At 44.2% G+C, this 24512-nt stretch overlaps 1 protein-coding gene across 1 annotated transcript in view; it reads left to right on the top strand.

Moving 5' to 3' along the window:
- CSMD1 (CUB and Sushi multiple domains 1) overlaps positions 1-24512 on the top strand; it is a 2494699-nt gene that overhangs the window by 1573015 nt on the left and 897172 nt on the right. The window contains exons 20-21 of the mRNA XM_040430026.1: positions 12664-12879; positions 24083-24271. Coding sequence (XP_040285960.1) covers positions 12664-12879; positions 24083-24271 — 405 coding nt within the window. The remainder of the gene's footprint in view (positions 1-12663; positions 12880-24082; positions 24272-24512) is intronic.

Genomic DNA, 24512 nt, shown 5'->3' with positions numbered 1-24512 from the left:
AGCAGCATGATACCACAGAGTAGCAAGATGACATAGTGTGGATATGGCAGCATCAGGAGGCCACAAAGTGGCACGGTGACATATTGTGGAGATGGCAGCAACAGTAGCAGCAGCAGTATGATAACACAGAGTGGCAAGGTGATATAGTGTGGACATGACAGCATCAGCAGGCCACAAAGAGGCAGGGTGACATAGTGTGGAGATGGCAGCAACAGCAGCAGCATGATACCACAGAGTGGCAAGTTGACATGGTGTGGACATGGCAGCATCAGGAGGCCACAAAGTGGCACGGTGACATACTGTAGTGTGGAAATGGCAGCAGCAGCATGATACCACAGAGTGGCAAGGTGACATAGTGTGGATATGGCAGCATCAGAAGGCCACAAAGTGGCAAGGTGACATAGTGTGGAGATGGCAGCAACAGCAGCATGATACCACAGAGTGGCAAGGTGACATAGTGTGGACATTGCAGCATCAGGAGGCCACAAAGTGGCACTGTGACATAGTGTGGAGATGGCAGCATCAGGAGGCCAAAAAGTAGCACTGTGAGATAGCATGTAGATGGCAGCATAAGGAGGCCACAGAGAGCCATGGAGACATATTGTGGACATGGCAGCAGCAGCATGATACCACAAAGTGGCACGGTGACAAAGTGTGGAGATGGATGATCTAATCTGATGCATCAGGCATTGGTGGGTGGAAATCCTGGCTGATCCACGCCTGATTCATCTTTACAAAGGTAAGTCTTTAAATATTTTGGGTGGACAGGCAAGTTCTTCTTGGGGTAACTATGTCCCTCGCCACACTAAACACCCGCTCTGATGCCACACTACTGGCTGGGCAGGACAGCTTTTCAGGGCAAGCTTGGCCAGTTGCAGCCACAAATCCAGTTTGGCTTCCCAGTAGTCCAGTGGATCTTCTATGATGGCTGGAAGAGTGCTGTCAAAGTATGCCACCACCTGCTGGTTCATGTCCTGCTCCAGCTCCACATTCTGCTGCTGGTGAGTAGTTTCTTCACTATGCGGGTGAAGAAAGCTGCTCATCAGTGACTTTAGACTCAGGCTGCTGATGCCGCTGTCACTTGCGACGAGGTCGAAGATCCAGTCAACCAATCAAGAACCGCTGGGTTGCTAGTAAAGACTAGTGTTGAGCGCGAATATTCAAAAAGCTAATTTTTATCTTGAATATCACAACTTCGAGAATTTGTGAATATTTAGAATATAGTGCTATATATTCGTTAAATTGAATATACGTAATTCTTTCCATCTGACTACATGATTCCTCCCTGCTTCTTGCATGTGGGCCAATGAGTCATTGGCCCACAAGCAACTTAAGCAGGGAGGAATCATGACTTCAGATGAAAAAAAATGACAAATATTCTAAAAAACGAATATATAGCACTATATTGAATATAGTGCTATACTGTATATTCGTTTTTTAGAATATTTGTAATTTTTTTCCATCTGAAGTGAACACTGTTCAGTGTTCACTACAGATGGTAAAAAATTAAGAATATATATATATTCAATATAGTGCTATATATTTGTTTTTGACCCATGTCTGTATTGTTTGAGAAAAATCACAAATTCGAATATGAGCCTTGCCGCACATCACTAGTCAAGACACGACTGCTAGCTGACATGTGGACTTGAGGCCTCGGGAAGAAACCCCTGCTGCCACTCCCCCTTACTCTGCTGCGACCTATGCCTGTGCCAGCATAATTTACGCCTCTAACACTCCCCTGTGCAGGGCCTGGCACTTCTCTGTCTGACATACTTTTAGCTGAACTACAAAAAAAAAAGCAAATTAAAACACCCCTAAAAGCACCAAATATATATTTCTTTTTTTACTGAGATAGCCAACTAAAGAATTTGAAATTGGCAACAAAATGATTTCAGCGTAAATAACAGCAAAAGTGAACTGCGTATATATTTCTCGTATTCTACTAAAATAGGCCACTAAACAATTTCAAAGTAAATAACAGAAAAAGTGAATTACAAATATTTTTCTCTTTTTCTCTAGAAATATGACAATAAACACTTTTAGCGCAAATAACACCAAATGTGAACTGCATCTATTTTTCTTGTATTGTAGTGAAATATGACAAGAAACGCTTTTAGCGCAAATAACACCAAATATGAACTTATAAATAATGTGTTTAATCTGGGGACACACTGTAGAATATAGATTTGTTTTATCCACGACATATTCCACAGTGTGTCCGAAGATTAAACACATCATTAGGAAAAACTGGAGGATTTATAAAAATGATGAGGTGATAGGTGCCCTGATCCCAGATAAACCCCCCTTTATTTTCAAGAAGGCACCAACTATCAGAAATAAAGTTGTGCATAGCTTTCTAAAGAAAGGAGAAATTCAGACAGGAAGAAGCACATTCACATTGTGCGGTTTTTGTCAGGCATGTAAAAACAGATCTGGGAAAGAGAGAAAGAACAGAAGAAGAGATATGGTAGCATCAACAGCAAACCAAAGAGTTTTTAAAATAAAAGGAAACCTATCCTGCGAGAGTGCAGGGGTAATATATGATCTTGAATGCCCCTGTAAACTCCAATATGTGGGGCAGACCCTTAGAAAACTGAAAGCAAGGATGAATGAACATATTAGGAATATCAAGAAAGGGCTGGACACCCATAGTGTGTCCGCGCATTTTAAGAAAGTACAGGGTGGGCCATTTATATGGATACACCTTAATAAAATGGGAATGGTTGGTGATATTAACTTCTTGTTTGTGGCACATTAGTATATGTGAGGGTGGAAACTTTTCAGGATGGGTGGTGACCATGGCGGCCATTGTGAAGTCGGCCATTTTGAATCCTACTTTTGTTTTTTCAATAGGAAGAGGGTCATGTGACACATCAAACTTATTGGGAATTTCACAAGAAAAACAATGGTGTGCTTGGTTTTAACGTAACTTTATTCTTTCATTAGTTATTTACAAGTTTCTCTTTGTTTACAGCCATTGACATGTCGCCGAGGTTAACACGTGAGGAGCGGATAGAAATTGTGTTGATGTCTGCTGAACGCAGTAACTGGGTCATTGCAGCAGATTTCAATGCAAGACACCCTACGAGACCACCCATCTCCCATGCTACAGTTAACAAACTGCTTGCTAAGTTTCGTGAAACTGGTTCAGTGTTGGATTTGCCAAAATGTGGATGCATGAAATCTGTCTCTAATGAAGAAACATCAGTGGCTGTCCTAGCTTCATTCAGCAAGAGCCCACAGCGTAGCACTCGCCACATGTCACTGGAGAGTGGCATTAGTTGAACATCCCTTCGGCGGATATTAGCTACTCGCAAATGGCACCCTTACAAACTCCAGCTACTGCAGCATCTCAATGAGGATGACCTAGATCGGCGCACTGAATTTGCAGAATGGGCAAAACAAAAATTGGAACAGGACCCTCAATTTACGCAGAAGATTTTGTTCAGTGATGAGGCAAACTTTTATGTGAATGGTGAAGTTAACAAACAAAACCACCGCTATTGGTCTGACACTAACCCACATTGGATAGATCCCTCCAAGACTGTTGGAACAAAAAAATTGATGGTATGGTGTGGTATATGGGGTACAAAGATAGTGGGGTCATTCTTCATCAATGGAAACCTCAAGGCCACTGGGTATGCAAAATTGCTACATGATGATGTGTTTCCCTCTTTATGCACTGAAGCTGGCACGTTCCCTGAGTTTTTCCAGCAAGATGGTGCACCACCACATTATGGGTGTCAGGTCCGAGCATTCCTAGATGAACAGTTTCCTGGAAAGTGGATTGGTCGTCGTGGGCCAGTTGAATGGCCCCCAAGGTCTCCTGATCTGACCCCCTTAGACTTTTATCTTTGGGGTTATCTGAAGGCAATTGTCTATGCTGTGAAGATACAAGATGTGCAGCACCTGAAACTACGGATACTGGAAGCCTGTGCTAGCATTTCTCCTGCAGTTTTGCTATCAGTGTGTGAAGAGTGTGAGAAGAGGGTTGCATTGACAATCCAACACAATGGGCAGCACATTGAACACATTTTATAAGTGGTCAGAAACTTGTAAATAACTCATGAAAGAATAAAGTTACGTTAAAACCAAGCACACCATTGTTTTTCTTGTGAAATTCCCAATAAGTTTGATGTGTCACATGACCCTCTTCCTATTGAAAAAACAAAAGATGGATTCAAAATGGCCGACTTCAAAATGGCCGCCATGGTCACCACCCATCTTGAAAAAATTCCCCCCTCACATATACTAATGTGCCACAAACAGGTAGGGGACCTGGTAAAGCAGATTAATAAAATAGAAGCTCAGTGGATATACCACTGCTCAAAAAAATAAAGGGAACACTTAAACAACACAGTGTAACTCCAAGTCAACTTCTGTGAAATCAAACTGTCCACTTAGGAAGCAACACTGAGTGACAATCAATTTCACATGCTGTTGTGCAAATGGGATAGACAACAGGTGGAAATTATAGGCAATTAGCAAGACACCCCCAATAAAGGAGTGGTTCTGCAAGTGGTGAGCACAGACCACTTCTCAGTTCCTATGCTTCCTGGCTGATGTTTTGGTCACTTTCGAATGCTGCCGATGCTTTCACTCTAGTGGTAGCATGAGACGGAGTCTACAACCCACACAAGTGGCTCAGGTAGTGCAGCTTATCCAGGATGGCACATCAATGCGAGCTGTGGCAAGAAGGTTTGCTGTGTCTGTCAGCGTAGTGTCCAGAGCATGGAGGCGCTACCAGGAGACCGACCAGTACATCAGGAGATGAGGAGGAGGCCGTAGGAGGGCAACAACCCAGCAGCAGGACCGCTACCTCCGCCTTTGTGCAAGGAGGAACAGGAGGAGCACTGCCAGAGCCCTGCAAAATGACCTCCAGCAGGCCACAAATGTGCATGTGTCTGCTCAAACGGTCAGAAACAGACTCCATGAGGGTGATATGAGGGCCCGACGTCCACAGGTGGGGGTTGTGCTTACAGCCCAACACCGTGCAGGACGTTTGGCATTTGCCAGAAAACACCAAGATTGGCAAATTCGCCACTGGCGCCCTGTGCTCTTCACAGATGAAAGCAGGTTCACACTGAGCACGTGATAGATGTGACAGAGTCTGGAGACGCCGTGGAAAACGTTCTGCTGCCTGCAACATCCTCCAGCATGACCGGTTTGGCATTGGGTCAGTAATGGTGTGGGGTGGCATTTCTTTGGAGGGCCGCACAGCCCTCCATGTGCTCGCCAGAGGTAGCCTGACTGCCATTAGGTACCGAGATGAGATCCTCAGACCCCTTGTGAGACCATATGCTGGTGCGGTTGGCCCTGGGTTCCTCCTAATGCAAGACAATGCTAGACCTTATGTGGCTGGAGTGTGTCAACAGTTCCTGCAAGACGAAGGCATTGATGCTATGGACTGGCCCGCCCGTTCCCCAGACCTGAATCCAATTGAGCACATCTGGGACATCACGTCTCGCTCTATCCACCAACGTCACGTTGCACCACAGACTGTCCAGGAGTTGGCAGATGCTTTAGTCCAGGTCTGGGAGGAGATCACTCAGGAGACCGTCCGCCACCTCATCAGGAGCATGCACAGGCATTGTAGGGAGGTCATACAGGCACGTGGAGGCCACACACACTACTGAGCCTCATTTTGACTTGTTTTAAGGACATTAAATCAAAGTTGGATCAGCCTGTAGTGTGTTTTTCCACTTTAATTTTAAGGGTGACTCCAAATCCAGACCTCCATGGGTTAAAAAATATGATTTCCATTTTTTTTTTTGTGTGATTTTGTTGTCAGCACATTCAACTATGTAAAGAACAAAGTATTTCAGAAGAATATTTAATTAATTCAGATCTAGGATGTGTTATTTTTGCGTTCCCTTTATTTTTTTGAGCAGTGTATAATATGAATACCTTACAGCCTGCAGGTATGAATATCGAGTGGGATATAAAGTCTGTCTGCATGATCTAAAGTCAGAGAATTGCGTATTCCTTCTTAGTGAGGCCAGTAAGGGGATGGGGAGGGTACATTTTTGAGCTGAACTTGATTATAAAGGTTAGGTGTTTAAGATTTAAATATAGGAAGGGTGTAGTTAAGTGATAAGATAAGTGAGCTAGACAGAAAATCTAGAGTATAACATTTATTTTATATATCTTTATAGTGGATGTTTTAACTTGCAAGAAGTTGAAAAGAAGTAGTTGAGGAAAGAGAGTGTTTTGAAAAGATACTTGGAGGATGGTAAATTGCATGATATATGTGTTTTTATGAATGGTATATGAATATGTATTTAAATATTTATAATTGCAATGTCAATTTTTATTGTTGGAAGTTGAAAGAAATACAGGGAGTGCAGAATTATTAGGCAAGTTGTATTTTTGAGGATTAATTTTATTATTGAACAACAACCATGTTCTCAATGAACCCAAAAAACTCATTAATATCAAAGCTGAATATTTTTGGAAGTAGTTTTTAGTTTGTTTTTAGTTTTAGCTATTTTAGGGGGATATCTGTGTGTGCAGGTGACTATTACTGTGCATAATTATTAGGCAACTTAACAAAAAACAAATATATACCCATTTCAATTATTTATTTTTACCAGTGAAACCAATATAACATCTCAACATTCACAAATATACATTTCTGACATTCAAAAACAAAACAAAAACAAATCAGTGACCAATATAGCCACCTTTCTTTGCAAGGACACTCAAAAGCCTGCCATCCATGGATTCTGTCAATGTTTTGATCTGTTCACCATCAACATTGCGTGCAGCAGCAACCACAGCCTCCCAGACACTGTTCAGAGAGGTGTACTGTTTTCCCTCCTTGTAAATCTCACATTTGATGATGGACCACAGGTTCTCAATGGGGTTCAGATCAGGTGAACAAGGAGGCCATGTCATTAGATTTTCTTATTTTATACCCTTTCTTGCCAGCCACGCTGTGGAGTACTTGGACGCGTGTGATGGAGCATTGTCCTGCATGAAAATCATGTTTTTCTTGAAGGATACAGACTTCTTCCTGTACCACTGCTTGAAGAAGGTGTCTTCCAGAAACTGGCAGTAGGACTGGGAGTTGAGCTTGACTCCATCCTCAACCCGAAATGGCCCCACAAGCTCATCTTTGATGATACCAGCCCAAACCAGTACTCCACCTCCACCTTGCTGGCGTCTGAGTCGGACTGGAGCTCTCTGCCCTTTACCAATCCAGCCACGGGCCCATCCATCTGGCCCATCAAGACTCACTCTCATTTCATCAGTCCATAAAACCTTAGAAAAATCAGTCTTGAGATATTTCTTGGCCTAGTCTTGACGTTTCAGCTTGTGTGTCTTGTTCAGTGGTGGTCGTCTTTCAGCCTTCCTTACCTTGGCCATGTCTCTGAGTATTGCACACCTTGTGCTTTTGGGCACTCCAGTGATGTTGCAGCTCTGAAATATGGCCAAACTGGTGGCAAGTGGCATCTTGGCAGCTGCACGCTTGACTTTTCTCAGTTCATGGGCAGTTATTTTGCGCCTTGGTTTTTCCACACGCTTCTTGCGACCCTGTTGACTATTTTGAATGAAACGCTTGATTGTTCGATGATCACGCTTCAGAAGCTTTGCAATTTTAAGAGTGCTGCATCCCTCTGCAAGATATCTCACTATTTTTGACTTTTCTGAGCCTGTCAAGTCCTTCTTTTGACCCATTTTGCCAAAGGAAAGGAAGTTGCCTAATAATTATGCACACCTGATATAGGGTGTTGATGTCATTAGACCACACCCCTTCTATCACGGTCGGCGTGACTATCACATACGTGACACAGAGGGAGGGAACAAGGAAGGCCCTGCCCAAGTGAGAGGGAAGGTGGTGACCCCTGACTCACCTAGCGGCTGGCACCTGGCTGCCCTGACGTCCCTAGACGGGTTCCTCACCCGTACGCCGATCACGTGCCTAAAGCCCTGGCTTTCCCTAAGCTGAGCCCTAGATAGTGAACAGGGCGGTGGGAACACTAGCCCGCACCACTAGCTCTAAAGGAAAACACCAAGGGAAGGACAGACAATACAAACTCAACATATAATCCCAGGTGGGCGACAACAGGAGACAACAAGAAGCCCAACAGGGATCCGGAGGGTAGCACTCTGGAACGACAACCAGGATTCACAACTCCAGTGGGTCAGTATAGATGTCCAGGCAGGAAGCTCTATAACTGGCAACTAGAGAAGTGTGAGGGGAGAATATAAGGAGGTTGGGAGTGGCAGACAAGAAACAGCTGAGGAGGAGAAGCTACGGATCCCTGATTGAGACAAAAAGGATAGCAAGGCAAACACAGAAAACAATCATTAAGAAACAACGTGATCTTTAGATATAGAGCGCGCAGCCACCCGCTGCGACCTCCTGACCCCGGGTATAACGGAGTCAGACGTGGCTCTTGATACCCTCGTGACACCTTCTCATTACAGAGATGCACATCACCTAATATGCTTAATTGGTAGTAGGCTTTCGAGCCTATACAGCTTGGAGTAAGACAACATGCATAAAGAGGATGATGTGGTCAAAATACTCATTTGCCTAATAATTCTGCACGCAGTGTATGTGTGAGTTGTTTTATGGATAGGTAATGTATCAAAGGCAAATCCTGTTGATTCAGGGGGTTGGGAGAACATGTGATTGGTGGGACGGATAATAAATACTGCCCCAAGGAATGTCAAATCAGGAAGCCCCAGACGAAGCTGGTAGCGAAACCCGGGTCGGGCAGACATACACAAAAACTTTGTAAATGTGATGTGGCAAGAAATGGTCGGTTCAGGGATCGAGGAAGCCGAAAGCCAGGAGTAAGGCTGGGTTCATACGGGCGTTGCGGGTGACGTGCAGGAAAAGATGCGGGTGCGTTTCCCCCGCAAGTGCAAAGTGGGTTTGGGTCCTTTTCCTCCTGGGCATCAAAGAAGAAGACAGAAGAGAAGCCGGGCTGCGTGAACAAGTGGATGAGGTGAGTTAAATAATTTTTTTTTTTTTTATTAACCCCTCCATCCCTATTTTACTAAGAATTAAGAATGCTAAGAATGTATTAAGAATGCTATTATTTTTTCTTATAACCATGTTATAAGGTAAAATAATAATGATCGGGTCCCCATCCCGATCGTCTCCTAGCAACCATGCATGAAAATAGCACCGCATCCGCACTTGCTTGCGGACACTTGCGATTTTCACGCAGCCCCATTCACTTCTATGGGGCCTGCTTTGTGTGAAAAACGCACATTATAGAGCATGCTGCGATTTTCGCGCAACACACAAGTGATGCGTGAAAATCACCGCTCATGTGCACAGCCCCATAGAAATGAATGGGTCCGGATTCAGTGCGGGTGCAATGCGTTCACCTCACGCATTGCACCCGCGCTGAAATTTCGCCCGTGTGGAAGAGGCCTAAGGAGAAACGGCTCCAGGAGAGTGACTGCTTGTGAACATTGCTCTAGGGGAAAACAATTAGCGCGGACCCATACCTATGTGTTTTATTTGGATCTCCACATTATGTCACCTTGCCACTCTGTGGCCTTCTCATGCTGCTGCCATCTCCACACTATGTCACCTTGCCACTCTGTGGTCTCCTCATGCTGCTGCTGCCATCTCCACACTATGTCATCTTGCCACTCTGTGATATCCTGCTGCTGTTATTGCCATATCAACACTATGTCACCTTGCCACGCTGTGGCCTTGTGATGCTGCCGCCACCTCTAGACTATGTAACCTTGCCACTCTGCGGCCTCCTCATGCTGCTGCCCTCTCCACACTATGTCACTTTGCCACTCTGTGGTATCCTGCTGCTGCTGCTGCCATATCCACACTATGTCACCTTGCCACTCTGTGGCCTCCTGATGCTGCAGTTACCTCCAAACTATGTCACCTTGCCACTCTGTGGCCTCCTCATGCTGCTGCCATCTCCACACTATGTCACCTAGCCACTCTGTGGTATCCTGCTGCCTTTCCCCATTTACCATTTTAAAATAATTCTAACGCTATAATTGCTGTTTTGGTCACTTCACTTTCCCCAAAATATTAAATAAAAATGATTTACCCCAGTGTCATTTACCCCAAATTTGTTCCAATAAAATATGAAGCCTGTCCCACAAAAGAAACAAGCCCTCATACAGCTCCATCTGATAAACATAAAAGTTATAGGAGTCAGAATATGGTGTCAGAAACCAATTTTTTTCCAAGAAATACATACAGGTGAAACCCGAAAAATTTGAATATTGTGCAAGAGTCCATTTATTTCAGTAATGCAAATTAAAAGGAATTGCATTAATGCAGCCTAAAATTAGAATTTTGTGAAAAGTTTCAATATTTTAGGCTCAAAGTGTCACACTCTAGTCAGCTAATTAATCCATACCACCTGAGCAAAGGGTACCTCAAAATTGTGACTTTGGGGTTTCATAAGCTATAAGCCATAATCATCCAAATTATAACAAATAAAGGCTTGAAATATCTCGCTTTGCATGTAATGAGTTTATCTCATATGTTAGTTTCACCTTTTAAGTTGCATTACTGAAATAAATGAACTTTGCAAAAAAAAAATCGAGTTTCACCTGTGTGTATATATATATATATATATATATATATATATATATTGAAGAAAATCCAGCGGGAGCACCACCAGGAAACGGGTGCAAAATCCACAAGGGCAGAGGCAATGCCCCAATGATACGGCTTGAGAAAAATAGGACTGCACTCCAGATAAAAGTGAAAAATAAGTGGAACTTTATTCACCCATAACTTTGGCAACTTTGCGACGTTTCGGCTCACAAGAGCCTTCTTCCAGCCTTCTTCCAGGCTGGAAGAAGGCTCTTGTGAGCCGAAACATCGCAAAGTTGCCAAAGTTATGGGTGAATAAAGTTCCACTTATTTTTCACTTTTATCTGGAGTGCAGTCCTATTTTTCTCAAGATATATATATATATATATATATATATATATATTATTTTTTTTATTTTTTTATGTAGTAAAATATAACATAACAAAAAATATACATTTGGTGTCATACCAACCCATAAAATAAAATTAACTTGTCATGTTGAACACATAGTGAACGCTATACAAACTAACCTCAAAAAACAATGGCAGTATTGTGTTTTTTCTACTCCATCCTACAAATATATATTTTTATAGTTTTGCAATATAATAAATGGAACAGTGTATGGGACATTCAGTTGCGCTATTAAAATACAACTCATCCTGCAAAAAAAACCAAGCCCTTATAATGCTATAAAATATAAATAGCTCTTGTAATGCGGGGATTAAAAAGCAAAAATTGTCCCAGACAAATCTGTCTTGTTTCTAAAATGATCTTTAACATTTAAGTAAACTTTGCAAAAATTTATTTTATAGATGAATATAAGACTTGTAGCTAATCAGAGAAAATTCCCTTTTTCTTCCTCACCCCTAAATGAACATTCTCTAGTAAATATGTTTTTAGAGATGAGTCAGACTGTTAGATTACTATAGGATCAGACTAAATGCTGCTAGTATGTCTATTTGGAGATAAGAGGGGAGAGAAAGGAGAAGATGCATGGAGGCACTTGCATACGGCTTATAGAAGACTATGGAGAGAGGAGGGGGAATTAGGAGCTGTTAGAAGGAGAAATAGATGTTTTTCTCGGTTAACATATATTACAAAGTTTCTTCCATTTACCTGTACTATTGATATATGCACAATTTGTGTCAGTGACTATTTTAAAGGTTAAAAAAGACATCCTCTGAAGTCCTACTAATTATTATGACATTGGAAGTGGAGGGACAATACTACATACTGGATGGTGCAATTGTCAAGGCTGCTACACAAGGTCCAGAATCAATGGTGCACATGGATTGAATTAATTTGAATAGTAACTATGCCCTCTTCTTTCCAGGCATTAAAGGGGTTGTCCGGGTTCATAGCTAAACCCAGATATATCCCCTTCTTCACCCAGGCAGCCCCTCCTGAGATGAGTATTGAAGCATTTCATGCTCAAATGCTCTCCCTTGCCAAGTGCTGTATCACACAGGGGAAGTGTTTTCTTGTTTACAAATTTACACTGCTAGTTGGAGGCTTCCACCTAGCAGTGTTCCCAGTGACGTCACTGGCACTAATGGTAGGGTCTTAGCGCTGCCCTAGCCATTTTACAGGCTAGGGCAGCGCTAAAGCTCACCCATTAATGCCGGTGATATCACCGGTACCTGCTAGGCGGAGGCCTCCACCTAGCAGAGACCCGGTAAGTCACCTGATCTAATAAAAAAGCCCTAGCCCTGTGGAATTTCATGCTTTGAGGCTCATCACAGAGGGGCTGTCTGGGTGAAGAAGGGGAGATGTCCGGGTTCAGCTCTGAACCCAGACAACCCCATTAAATAGTTGTCTTAGCAGCTGTACTGCCCAGTGTTCAGTAGCATCTTTCCATGCCTGATCTGTATTTAAGTGGGGTTATAGGCTACAAGTGAACGCTGTGTGGTCTCATCTTTTAGTCATATGCTACAATCTGTTATGTATACAGTAATGTACAGGTGTATAACCGGTGACTGCTGCAGCCAATTACTGTCCTTATAGGGGCATTTCATGAAACCATGGGAAATACAAAAATAAATATAATTTTAAAATAATTGATGTTTTATGAATTGCCCTACCTTATTAACATATTGATAACTTTTATCTTGTCTTTACAGGTGTACAGCTGGTATTTCATACCTTTCACCTTGAAAGCTCCCATGACTATCTATTAATAACTGAGGATGGCAGTTTTACTCATCCTGTGGCAAGACTGACAGGTTCAGTTTTACCATCCACTATAAAAGCTGGACTTTTTGGGAATTTTACAGCTCAGCTTCGTTTTATATCAGATTTTTCTATTTCATATGAAGGATTTAACATTACGTTTTCAGGTACGTAAATTTTCTGGCTAAATTAAAAAATATATAGAAATTTACTATATAACAGAAGATAGATTGGAAAAAGAAAAGTAATGTTTATTGGGTAACTGATTAGCCCTAATTTTTTTTTCAGCTTTATTAACAAGTTGTAAAGGGGTTATCCCATGATTAATGTAAAAAATGACCATCAGACATCATATAGTACATGATAATCTCTTTCTAACAAAGCTAGAACCAGTCCTGTACCTTATATGGATCCAGAGATCTCCCCATTCATTGATCTGTTAGATTTATATCAAGCTGGCAGCTCAAGGGGAGTGTCTTTTCTGCTGCAGCTCAGGAGGAGTGTCCATGCTCTACCTATCACAGCTCAGGAGGCAGTTGAAAGATGAAACTGAGCATGTGCGGCCTTCTCAGTGAGTTGGTCAAAGAAATATGGAAAAAAAACTAACTGCAGGTGGCACTATACAGATACATTTTATTAAATAACTCACTGGGTATGCTAAATTTTTAATTAAATGCAATTACAAAAGTATTCAGATTCTGGTGCTGGTTTGAAAACTGTAGAATATTTTTTGTGGGACAACCCCTTTAAGCTTTTAAAGAGGCGTAATGTAGTAGAAAAGCATACATTTAGGTTCAAAAGTACAAAGTATAGTATAGTATTCCAGATGCATGCTATATTTTATTAATGACTATATAAAAATAATTAGATTGATCAAAACTTGTAAAAATAAACTGGGACATTTCTGGCTTGGTTTAGGAAAAGAGATTAAATAACCACTCAAGAATTTTCTTTTTCTTTGCCTATATAGTGCAGAATAGGCCATTACTAAAGGATAAGGCTCTTCTGTATGCCTTGTGTATACCTGTTTTATTTGATGTGTAATTTGTGGGCTGTCTTCCATCTTGATTCCTTCTTCCGCCCAGATGTTGTTTTCCAATGGAATCTTACATTTCTCATTATGAATGACTTTGCAGAGACAAGAGGGGCACAGTCTCACCAAACTGCACTGCTCCGTGTAATGGCAGCCATAACAGATTAGTGGCACAGCTGTTATCTCCTCACACTACAGGATTTCTATGCTTTCCTATGTGATATAGCTTGAGCCTATCTGCCCACTCTGAGCTTCTATCTCCCTCAATACTGCCAGCTTTTACATACAGGAGGCAGAGAGGCCAGTGTGAAACTACATCTTATAGAACTACGCTGGAGAGTCAGCACACACAGATAGTACAGACAGGCAGTGTAAGTCAAGAGGTTTATATAACTGCAGCTAATCATTGTCTACACTCACCTACTATATATCTGCATTCCTGGTCATTTACATAGCAGAGATATTAAATCCTCAACATAACACAGGGATAACCATAAGAACATGGAGGGTGGGATGGAGAGGGGTCTGAGAGCTGCTAGGAGGGATTTGATTGGTGATGATGTCATGCTATAGTTCATAGGAAGTCAGCAATAGGGTAGAGACTCTTGCTTACACATTAGAGCTACGGATCAGACTCATGATCAGACTAAATATATTAAAGAAGATAAGGCCCAGTAATGACTCCTCTGGTACCCAACTAGTAAGGATGACCCAGTCTGAGTAAGTACTGAAAAAAACACCCTCTTTTTTTAATATCATTGATCCAGTTACTTACCCACTTGCACACATTGCAGTCTCCTTTTTTGTACTAACCATTTATGCTTTGTAAAAATCAAGAGACATGGCATAGAATGACTACTCAAGTCTAGTCTAGAACGTTCCTCCTCAAGAAATTGAACAGATTAGTTTGACATCAAAGATCCCTCAAAACCACAAATTAAGGCCTCATGCACACGACCGTTGTGTGCACCCGTGGCCGTTGTGCCGTTTTCCGTTGTGCCGTTTTCCGTTTTTTTTCGCGGACCCATTGACTTTCAATGGGTCAGTGGAAAAATCGGAAAATGCACCGTTTTGCAGCCGCATCCGTGATCCGTGTTTCCTGGCCGTGAAAAAAATAGGACCTGTCCTATTTTTTTCACGGCCAACGGTTCACGGACCCATTCAAGTCAATGGGTCCGTGAAAGAACACGGATGCACACAAGATTGGCATCCGTGTCCGTGATCCGTGGCCGTAGGTTACTTTTTATACAGACGGATCCGAAGATCCGTCTGCATAAAAGCTTTTTCAAAGCTGAGTTTTCACTTCGTGAAAACTCAGAACCGACAGTATATTCTAACACAGAGGCTTTCCCATGGTGATGGGGACGCTTCAGGTTAGAATATACCAACAGAACTGTGTACATGACTGCCCCCTGCTGCCTGGAAGGTGCTGCCAGGCAGCAGGGGGCAGCCCCCCCTGTAGTTAACACATTGGTGGCCAGTGTGGCCGGCCCCCCCCTCCCTCCCCTGTAGTTAACTCATTGGTGGCCAGTGCGGCCGGCCCCCCCTCCCCTGTAGTTAACTCATTGGTGGCCAGTGGGCCCCCCCCCCCCCCTGTAGTTAACTCATTGGTGGCCAGTGCGGCCGGCCCCCCTCCCTCCCCTGTAGTTAACTCGTTGGTGGCCAGTGGGCCCCCCCCTCCCTCCCCTGTAGTTAACTCGTTGGTGGCCAGTGGGCCTTCTCCCCTCCCTCCCCCTCCTAATTAAAATCTCCCCCCTATCATTGGTGGCAGCGGAGTGTACCGATCGGAGTCCCAGTTTAATCGCTGGGGCTCCGATCGGTAACCATGGCAACCAGGACGCTACTGCAGTCCCGGTTGCCATGGTTACTTAGCAAATTGTAGAACCATTATACTTACCTGCGAGCTGCGATGGTCTGCGTCCGGTCGGGAGCTCCTCCTACTGGTAAGTGACAGGTCCGGCCGGGAGCTCCTCCTACTGGTAAGTGACAGGTCATGTCACTTACCAGTAGGAGGAGCTCCCGGCCGGACCTGTTACTTACCAGTAGGAGGAGCTCCTGACCGGACGCAGACCATCGCAGCTCGCAGGTAAGTATAATGGTGCTACAAATTGCTAAGTAAACATGACAACCGGGACTGCAGTAGCGTCCTGGTTGCCATGGTTACCGATCGGAGCCCCAGCGATTAAACTGGGACTCCGATCGGTACACTCCGCTGCCACCAGGGGAGATTTTAATTAGGAGGGGGAGGGAGGGGAGAAGGTCCACTGGCCACCAACGAGTTAACTACAGGGTAGGGAGGGGGGCCGGCCGCACTGGCCACCAATTAGTTAACTACAGGGGAGGGGGGGGCCCACTGGCCACCAATGAGTTAACTACAGGGGAGGGGGGGGCCCACTGGCCACCAATGAGTTAACTACAGGGGAGGGGGGGCCCACTGGCCACCAATGAGTTAACTACAGGGGAGGGGGGGGCCGGCCACACTGGCCACCAATGTGTTAACTACAGGGAGGGGGGCTGCCCCCTGCTGCCTGGCAGCACCTGCCAGGCAGCAGGGGGCAGTCATGTACACAGTTCTTTTAGTATATTCTAACCTGAAGCGTCCCCATCACCATGGGAACGCCTCTGTGTTAGAATATACTGTTGGATTTGAGTTTCACGATGTAACTCAAATCCGACGGTATATTCTAACATAGAGGCGTTCCCATGGTGATGGGGACGCTTCAAGTTAAAATATACCATCGGATTGGAGAAAACTCCGATCCGATGGTATATTAACTCCTGACTTTACATTGAAAGTCAATGGGGGACGGATCCGTTTGAAATTGCACCATATTGTGTCAAACGGATCCGTCCCCATTGACTTCCATTATAATTCAGGACGGATCCGTTTGGCTCCGCACGGCCAGGCGGACACCAAAACGACTTTTTTTTCATGTCCGTGGATCCTCCAAAAATCAAGGAAGACCCACAGACGAAAAAACGGTCACGGATCACGGAAAAACGGAACCCCGTTTTGCGGACAGCAAAAAAATACGGTCGTGTGCATGAGGCCTAACATGGAGTTATACATTTTTGTTAATTAATATAATCCAGGATAGTATCGCTTTCAAACAAATTACCCTCAATAGAAGTTAAACTTATAGGTATATAACTTTTAAGTTTACTCTACTCATACTCTATGTGGAAACTCACTAAGCTTCTTGGATATCTCATTACTAAATCATAGCCAGAAATATGAAGTGAGATCGCCAAAACACCCGTTTGTGGCTATAATATTTTTGCTATTCTAAAAAAAAGTTCTACACAATTTTGGACCGTATTTATGCAAACATGTGCCAATTTTACCAAAAAGAAAATTTTTGAGGTCGAGAGAATATGCCTCCCCTGCTCTAGAATTTAGTAAAGTTATGATTTACACTACTTTAGCTGATGTCTGACATTGGAGGCTGTGAGTCCCACCTATCACTGACTCATGTGACGCAGGCCACACAGGTCCACCTGAATGTTACCCATAGATCAAAATCGAAGCACATGTAAACCTGGAGTTGCCACACCTCCAGGCGTGCATGTACAAACAGAATAACAGAATACCGTAGGTGGGACTCACAGCCTCCTCCCATTGCATTTGTGATTTCACGCTGGAGGTAACTGGGAGCTGCTCGCTGTGTGTCAGACCTTATTCACCTGTAATTGCACAGGTAGGTTAGCGTTAGGTCCTGTGCCACTTTGAGATACCTTGACGGGGTGCGCGGGGTCCGGCATGTTCTGGATATAAGAATATATTGTCGAAAGTTTCATTTTAATATCAGTGTGAGGGTTTAGCCATATATTGTCAATTGCATTTACCATTGAAGTGCACCATTTTTTGAAAATATTTGTGTGGAGACGCTTATGTAAGTTTTGTTAAACCCAGAGCTCTTTACATTGCAACCCAGTTCAATATGAATGTCACAGACTTGTTTTGAATTTTAAATATATCTAAATATGCTATATATCTATATATATATATCTAAATATATATATATATATATATATAGATATATATACATATATCTATATCTATCTATCTATATATATATATATATATATATATATATAATATATTAGTGTTGATCGAGCACCAAAGTGCACAGATGCTCGGGTGCTCTGGCCAAACACATCGGGATGCTCCGGTGCTCTGCCACCCAAATATAATGGAAGTCAATGGGAGAACCCAAGCATTAAACCAGGCACCTCTTGCTCTGAAGAGGGAAAGGTGCCTGGTTCATAGGAAAAGGTCAGAAATTGATGGAAACACCACCGAAATGGTTCTGGAACAGCATAGTTAAAATGTCTGGATGCATCTTGGACTCCCAAGTCGCTGCTCGGGACAATGTTCTCCGAGTAGTACGCCACTTTTGCAGACTGACAATAATACGCAGAAAACCAAAGAAAAAATAGATTTTAGAGGAAAAAATTTTAGAAAATATTTTTTCCTATATACTTACTTGTATTTAAATTGCAAGTTCTGCCATTACAAGCAAGAGGCACTCAGATAATACCTCTATATCACATAAAGGAGGGCCTCATTCAGATTGTGGTACAATTGTTCATGTAGTGGGACTGCTATACTCAGAAAGCCTATGCACTAAGTGAAAGGGCTGACAAAAATTACAAGGAACCGGCACTCCAATACACCCTTTGTTACACATGAATGAGGGCATCATACACACCTTTGAAAAATTTTGATTGATGGCCTGCTGGTGACCCTCTAAAACATTTGGAGCAAGGGCCTGCTGATCTGACCATCTAAAACATTAGGGGCGAGGGCCTACTGCTGAGTTAACCCTTTTAAACATTATGGGTGAGGGTCTGCTGCTGAGCTGACCATCGAAAAAATTATGATTAAGGGCTTGCTGCTGATCTGACCCTCTAAAAAATTATATGCCAGGGCCTGCTGCTGAGCTGACCCTGTAAAAAATTATATGCGTGGGCCTGTAGGTGAGCTGACCCTATTAAAGATTGTAGGTGCAGGCCTGCAGGTGAGCTGACCCTGTAAAAGATTGTAGGTGAGGGCCTGCAGGTGAGCTGACCCTGTAAAAGATTGTAGGTGAGGGCTTGCTGGTGAGCTGACCCTCTGAAAGATTGTAGGTGAGAGTCTGCAGGTGAGCTGACCCTCTAAAACATTATATGCGAGAGCCTGCAGGTGAGCTAACCCTGTAAAAGATTGTAGGTTAAGGCCTGCTGGTGAGATAACCCTGTATAAAATTATATGCAAGGGTCTGCTGGTTAGCTGACCCTGTAAAACATTATATGCGAGGGCCTGCTGGTGAGCTGACCCTGTAAAAGATTTTAGGTGTGGGCCTGTAGGTGAGTTGACACTTTAAAAGATTTTACGTGCGGGCCTGCTAGTGAGTTGACCCCATAAAAAAATGTAGGTGAGGGCCAGCTGGTGAGCTAACCCTCTAAAAGGTTGTAGGTGAGGACCTCTAAAACATTATATGTGAGGGCCTTTAGGTGAGCTGACCCTGTAAAAGATTATATGTGAGCGCCTTCTGGTGAGCTGATCCTGTAAAAGATTTTAGGTAAGGGCCTGCTGGTGAGCTGACCCACTAAAAAAATTATATGCGAGGGTCTGCTGGTGAGCTGACTCTATAAAAGATTGTAGGTGAGAGCTGCTGGTGAGCTGACCATCTAAAAAAATTTTTGCGAGGGCCTGCAGCTGAGCTGGCCTTGTAAAACACTATATGCGAAGGGCATATACGTGAGGGCATTACATGCAACGAATAAGCATGTTGATATGATAGAAGAGGAGGAGGAGGATGAGAAAAGGGAGATTAAACCATATACCCTTGTTTGTGGTGGAAGGGGTGCATGGGAATACAATGTATTCAGTACAATATAAACAACACATTTAAAGTGCCTTTATGTTCATCAGCTTTCCTCTGGTGGAGTCGAGAAGTCATGGTCAACCCAGGCCTTGTTCCTTTTTATAAGAGTCAACCTGTCAGCATTTTCAGTTGACAGGCGGATACGCTTATCTGTTATAATGCCACCAGCAGCACTAAATACCCGCTCAGACAAAATGCCACGTGTCCAGCTTGGACACCCAGTAGTTGTAACTCACTGAGGGATCATTGAGGACGCTGACACGGTCTGCTATATACTCCTTCACCATCTTCCAAAATTTTTCCCTCCTTGTGACACTAGGCTGTGCATCAGGGTGAGGGTGCTGGCGGGATATCATGAAACTGCTTCAGGATTTGGAGAGTGTTGCCCTGCCTCTGTTGGAACTGCTGTGTGTTCCCCTTGTCTCCCTTCCTCGGTCGCCAAGGAACTACAGACTCTGCCGCCAGCGTTGTCAGATGGAAATTTTTGGAGCAATTTTTCAACAGAGATCTTCTGGTATTACACCGTATTGCTCGTCCTCTCCACCAGAGGAATGAGAGATAAGAGGTTCTCTTTGTAGCGGGGGTCGAGAAGGGTGAACAACCTGTAATCTGTGTTGTCTAAAATGCGTATAACGCGCGGGTCGCAGGCAAGGCAGCTTAACATGAAGTCAGCCATGTGTGCCAGAGTACCAATAGGCAAGACTTTGCTGTCGTCATCAAATGGACCACTCTCAATCTCCTCATCCTCTTCCTCCTCTTCTGCCCACCCATGCTGAACAGTTGGAATTAAACTTCCATGGGTACTACCCTCTGTAGCGGAGGCAACCGTCTGCTGCTGCTCCTCCTCCTCTTCCTCCTCTTCATCATCCAATTTGCGCTGAGAAGACAAACTGAGGGTGGTCTGGCTATAACCCTGTTTAATGTCTTCCACCATTTCCACCTCTACTACATGCAAAGCATCGTCCTTAATTGTAAGCAGCGAGCATTTGAGTAGACACAGAAGTGGTATAGTTGCGCTGATAATAGCATTATCGCCGCTCACCATCTGTGTTAATTCCTCAAAGTTTCTTAAAACCTGTTTCTAAAAACATCCTTGCCTACTCCTCGCTTGTGAATAGTGGAAGTTGACTGGAAAGGCGATGACCATGTTGCAGCTGGTATTCCACTACTGTCCTCTGCTGCTCACAAAGCCTGGCCAACATGTGGAACGTTGAGTTCCATTGCGTGCTCTCGTTGCACAACAGCTGGTGAGCTGGCAATTTAAAGCGCTACTGCAGCGTTGACAGACCGGCTGAAGCTGTTGACTTGGGAAATGTGCACACACTCGACACCCTTTCACCAGTAGCTCCGGAAAATTGGGATAGGTTTTGAGAAACCACTGAACCACTAAGTTTAAGACGTGGGCTAGGCATGGTATATGTGTGAGCTTGCCAAGCTCCAAAGCCACCACCAAGTTAGGGCCCTTATCAGAGACAACCATGCCTGGTTCTAGGTTGAGTGGCGAGAGCCACAGCTCAGTCTGGTCTCTTATCCCCTGCCACAGCTCTGCAGCTGTGTGCTGTTTGTCCCCTAAGCATATCAGCTTCAGCACGGCCTGTTGCCGCTTCCCCACTGAAGTGCTACACTGCTTTTAGCTACGGACTGATGACTGACTGGTGCTGCACACAGATAATTCGGAGGTGGAAGCGGAGGGGGAGGCAGAGGAGGAGAAGTGGGGTTTGGAGCCACTAACGTAGGTGCTGGCGGAAACCCTGATTGATGTAGGGCCCGCAATCCTTGGCGCCGGTAGCACCTGTGCCATCCCAGGGTACAACTCGCTCCCGGCCTCCACAACATTCACCCAGTGTGCCGTCAGGGAAATATTGCTTCCCTGGTGTTCATGGCCTTCCCAGTAACTGCATTGGTCAGGGCACGTGTGATTTTACGGGACACATGTTGGTGTAAGGCGGGCACGGCACACCTTGAAAAATAGTGGCGGCCGGGTACTGCATAACGCGGGATGGCCGCCGACATCAGGCTGCGGAAGGCCTGTGTCCACAAGCCTAAATGGCAACATTTCCACGGCCAGTAATTTGGAAAGATGTGCATTTAGTGCTATGGCCTGTGGGTGGGTGGCTGGGTATTTGCGCTTGCATTCAAATGCCTGGGGTAGGGACATTTGTATGCTGCGCTGGGACACGGAAGTGGATGTGGTCGCTGATAATGTTTGCGAAGGTCCAGGTGCAGGGCGGGAGGCATCCGGGCCTGCGCCTTCGACAGGGGATTGGCCAGCATGTAACACAGGGGAAGAGGGTGCAGTGGTGTGACCCGCAGACACAGATTGTGGACTCACGCGTTCTGCCCACCTATTACGGTGCTTTGATGCCATGTGGCAGATTATGCTGGTGGTAGTGAGGTTGCTAGTGTTCACACCCCTGCTCATTTTTGTATGGTACAGGTTGCAAAATTCTTTTGTCGTCCGCACTTTCCTCAAAAAAGCGCCAGACTGATGAACACCTAGCCCTTCGCAAGCGAGATTTCCGCAAGGGGTGCTCAGGGGAACAGTTTCTGGCCTGTTTGGTGTGGCCTGCCTTCTCCATTTTGCCACCCCACTGCCTCTTCCAGCCTTATGTGGTGCAGTAGATCCCTCCCCCTCTGTACTGTCCTCGCTCAGCTTTCCACCTTACCAGGTTGGGTCAGTGACTTCATCGTCCACCACCTCCTCTTCTACTTCCTAACTCTGCTCATCCTCCTGACTAGTTGACCTATCCACTACCTCGGTGATTGACAATTGACTATAAGAGTGGTGTCCTGCGCCGCCCTGCAAACTAGGACATGAAGCTAGGCACAGTTTAACCACGCCCAGGGCCACGTCCTCTGCGTGCACCATCAGCATCACGGCCACTGCTCGCCTTCTTCATATTAAATGTTATATATGATATAAAGTCTGTCACACGTACAGTAGCATAGGATTTGGAAGTGTATGCGCAAACAAATTAAGAAAGGTATTTGGGATGTGGAAACTTCACACAGGAGATATCCCGCAGATAATGTCAATGCTGTCACCAGCGGCTAATAAAAAATCACAGGGAATGTCACAGGTATTTGGAATGAGGAAACGTTATACAGGAGAGGTACCACCGGTAATGTCACTGCCCGCAGCGTCTACGCAAAAAAGTACACTGTATGTCACAGATACATTTTTTAACCGCACATGTTACACTGGAGATGTACCCCTTGCAATTTCACTGTCCGCAGCGGACACTGTCTACGGAAAAAGTACACTGTATGTCACAGATACATTTTTTCAGCGCACACGTTAAACTGCAGATGTGGCGCTGGTAATGTCACTGTCGCAGCAGACAACGTCTACGGAAAAAGTACACTGTATGTCACAGATATATTTTGGATGCGCACACTATACACTGGAGATGTGGCGCAGCTAATGTCACTGTCCGTAGTGGACACCGTTTACCGAAAGAGTACACTGGATGTCACAGATTTTTTTGGATTCGCACACTTTACACTGGAGATGTGACGCAGCTAATGTCACTGTCTGCAGCGGCCTAACTATTGTACGCTATTTAGCGCAGGATGCGCTAAAAATAGATATTGCTGCCACACACAATAGTCCTTAGTAGGACTTTTGGGTCTGTAAGATTTTAGCAATCTAGCGCAGGTTGCGCTAAAAATATAGATTGCTGCTGCCACACACGAAAGTCTTTAAAAGGACTTTAGCACTCCCTACACTCTCTGTCCCTTCCTCAGCACAGGTCTCCCTGACTAAGAATGAGCCGAACATGCGTCATCGGGTGCTATATAGCACCTTATGACGCGTTCCGGCTAGCCAATCACTGTAATGCCAGCAGCCAACATGGCTATGACATTACAGTGAGGGCAGTACTTACCTGCACGTTTTTTGGCTGCGTAGCAGCCAAGAAACATGCGGGCCGGAGAATCGAGAATTGCACTAGAGCACATGAGGTATTCGGCCGAATACCCCCATGTGCCGAGCATCGAGATGCTCGAGCCGAACTGGTGTTCGGCCGAGCATGCTCGATCATCACTAATATATATATATATATATATATACACAAATGAAAAAATCACCAGCAGCACCATTCAAAAAAGGGGGGAAACGGGTGCAGAGCAGTATAGAAAGAAAAATTGGACTGCACTCCTGTTGACTTTCAAAATTGTTAGTGAAGAAACTTTATTCACCCATAAAGTGGCACGGAGCGACGTTTCGGCTCATATATGAGCCTTTCTCAAGTATGTATGAGCCGAAACGTCGCTCCGTGCCACTTTATGGGTGAATAAAGTTTCTTCACTGACAATTTTGAAAGTCTACAGGAGTGCAGTCCAATTTTTACTTCTATATATATATATATATATATATATATATATATATATATACCTATTTTATTTTAACATTTATTGATCTTTATACAATTGCTGTTGTTTTCCATTTTTTTCTGGTTTGTGTAGAATATGACTTGGAACCCTGTGATGATCCGGGAGTGCCCGCATTTAGTAGAAGAATAGGCTTCCACTTTGGTGTTGGAGACACTCTAACATTTTCCTGTTTCCCTGGATATCGTTTGGAAGGTGCTAGTACACTCACTTGCTTGGGAGGTGGCCGGAGAGTGTGGAGTACACCTCTTCCAAGGTGTGTGGGTAGGTGGTCACATGCTTTCATTTCATTCATCAAATCCTTACGTTATTAGTGGTATGTTATCAGGGGTGTAACTTTAATTCATAGGGTCCCATAGCTAAAATAAAGGTGGGGCCTCACAACCTAGTGTAAAAAATGAAAACAGCAAGTAGCGATAATTAAATGTATGTATAATAGTACCATATATCAGAAAGCCCACATTATATCAAAAATTGTTATTTCACCATACTGTTATTCCACATA

This window comes from Bufo bufo, chromosome 4 (genome assembly GCF_905171765.1).
Source record: "Bufo bufo chromosome 4, aBufBuf1.1, whole genome shotgun sequence".
Taxonomy (NCBI): Eukaryota; Metazoa; Chordata; class Amphibia; order Anura; family Bufonidae; genus Bufo; species Bufo bufo.
Note: the sequence above shows the minus strand (reverse complement) of the source record. Positions and strands in the feature narration are given on the sequence as shown.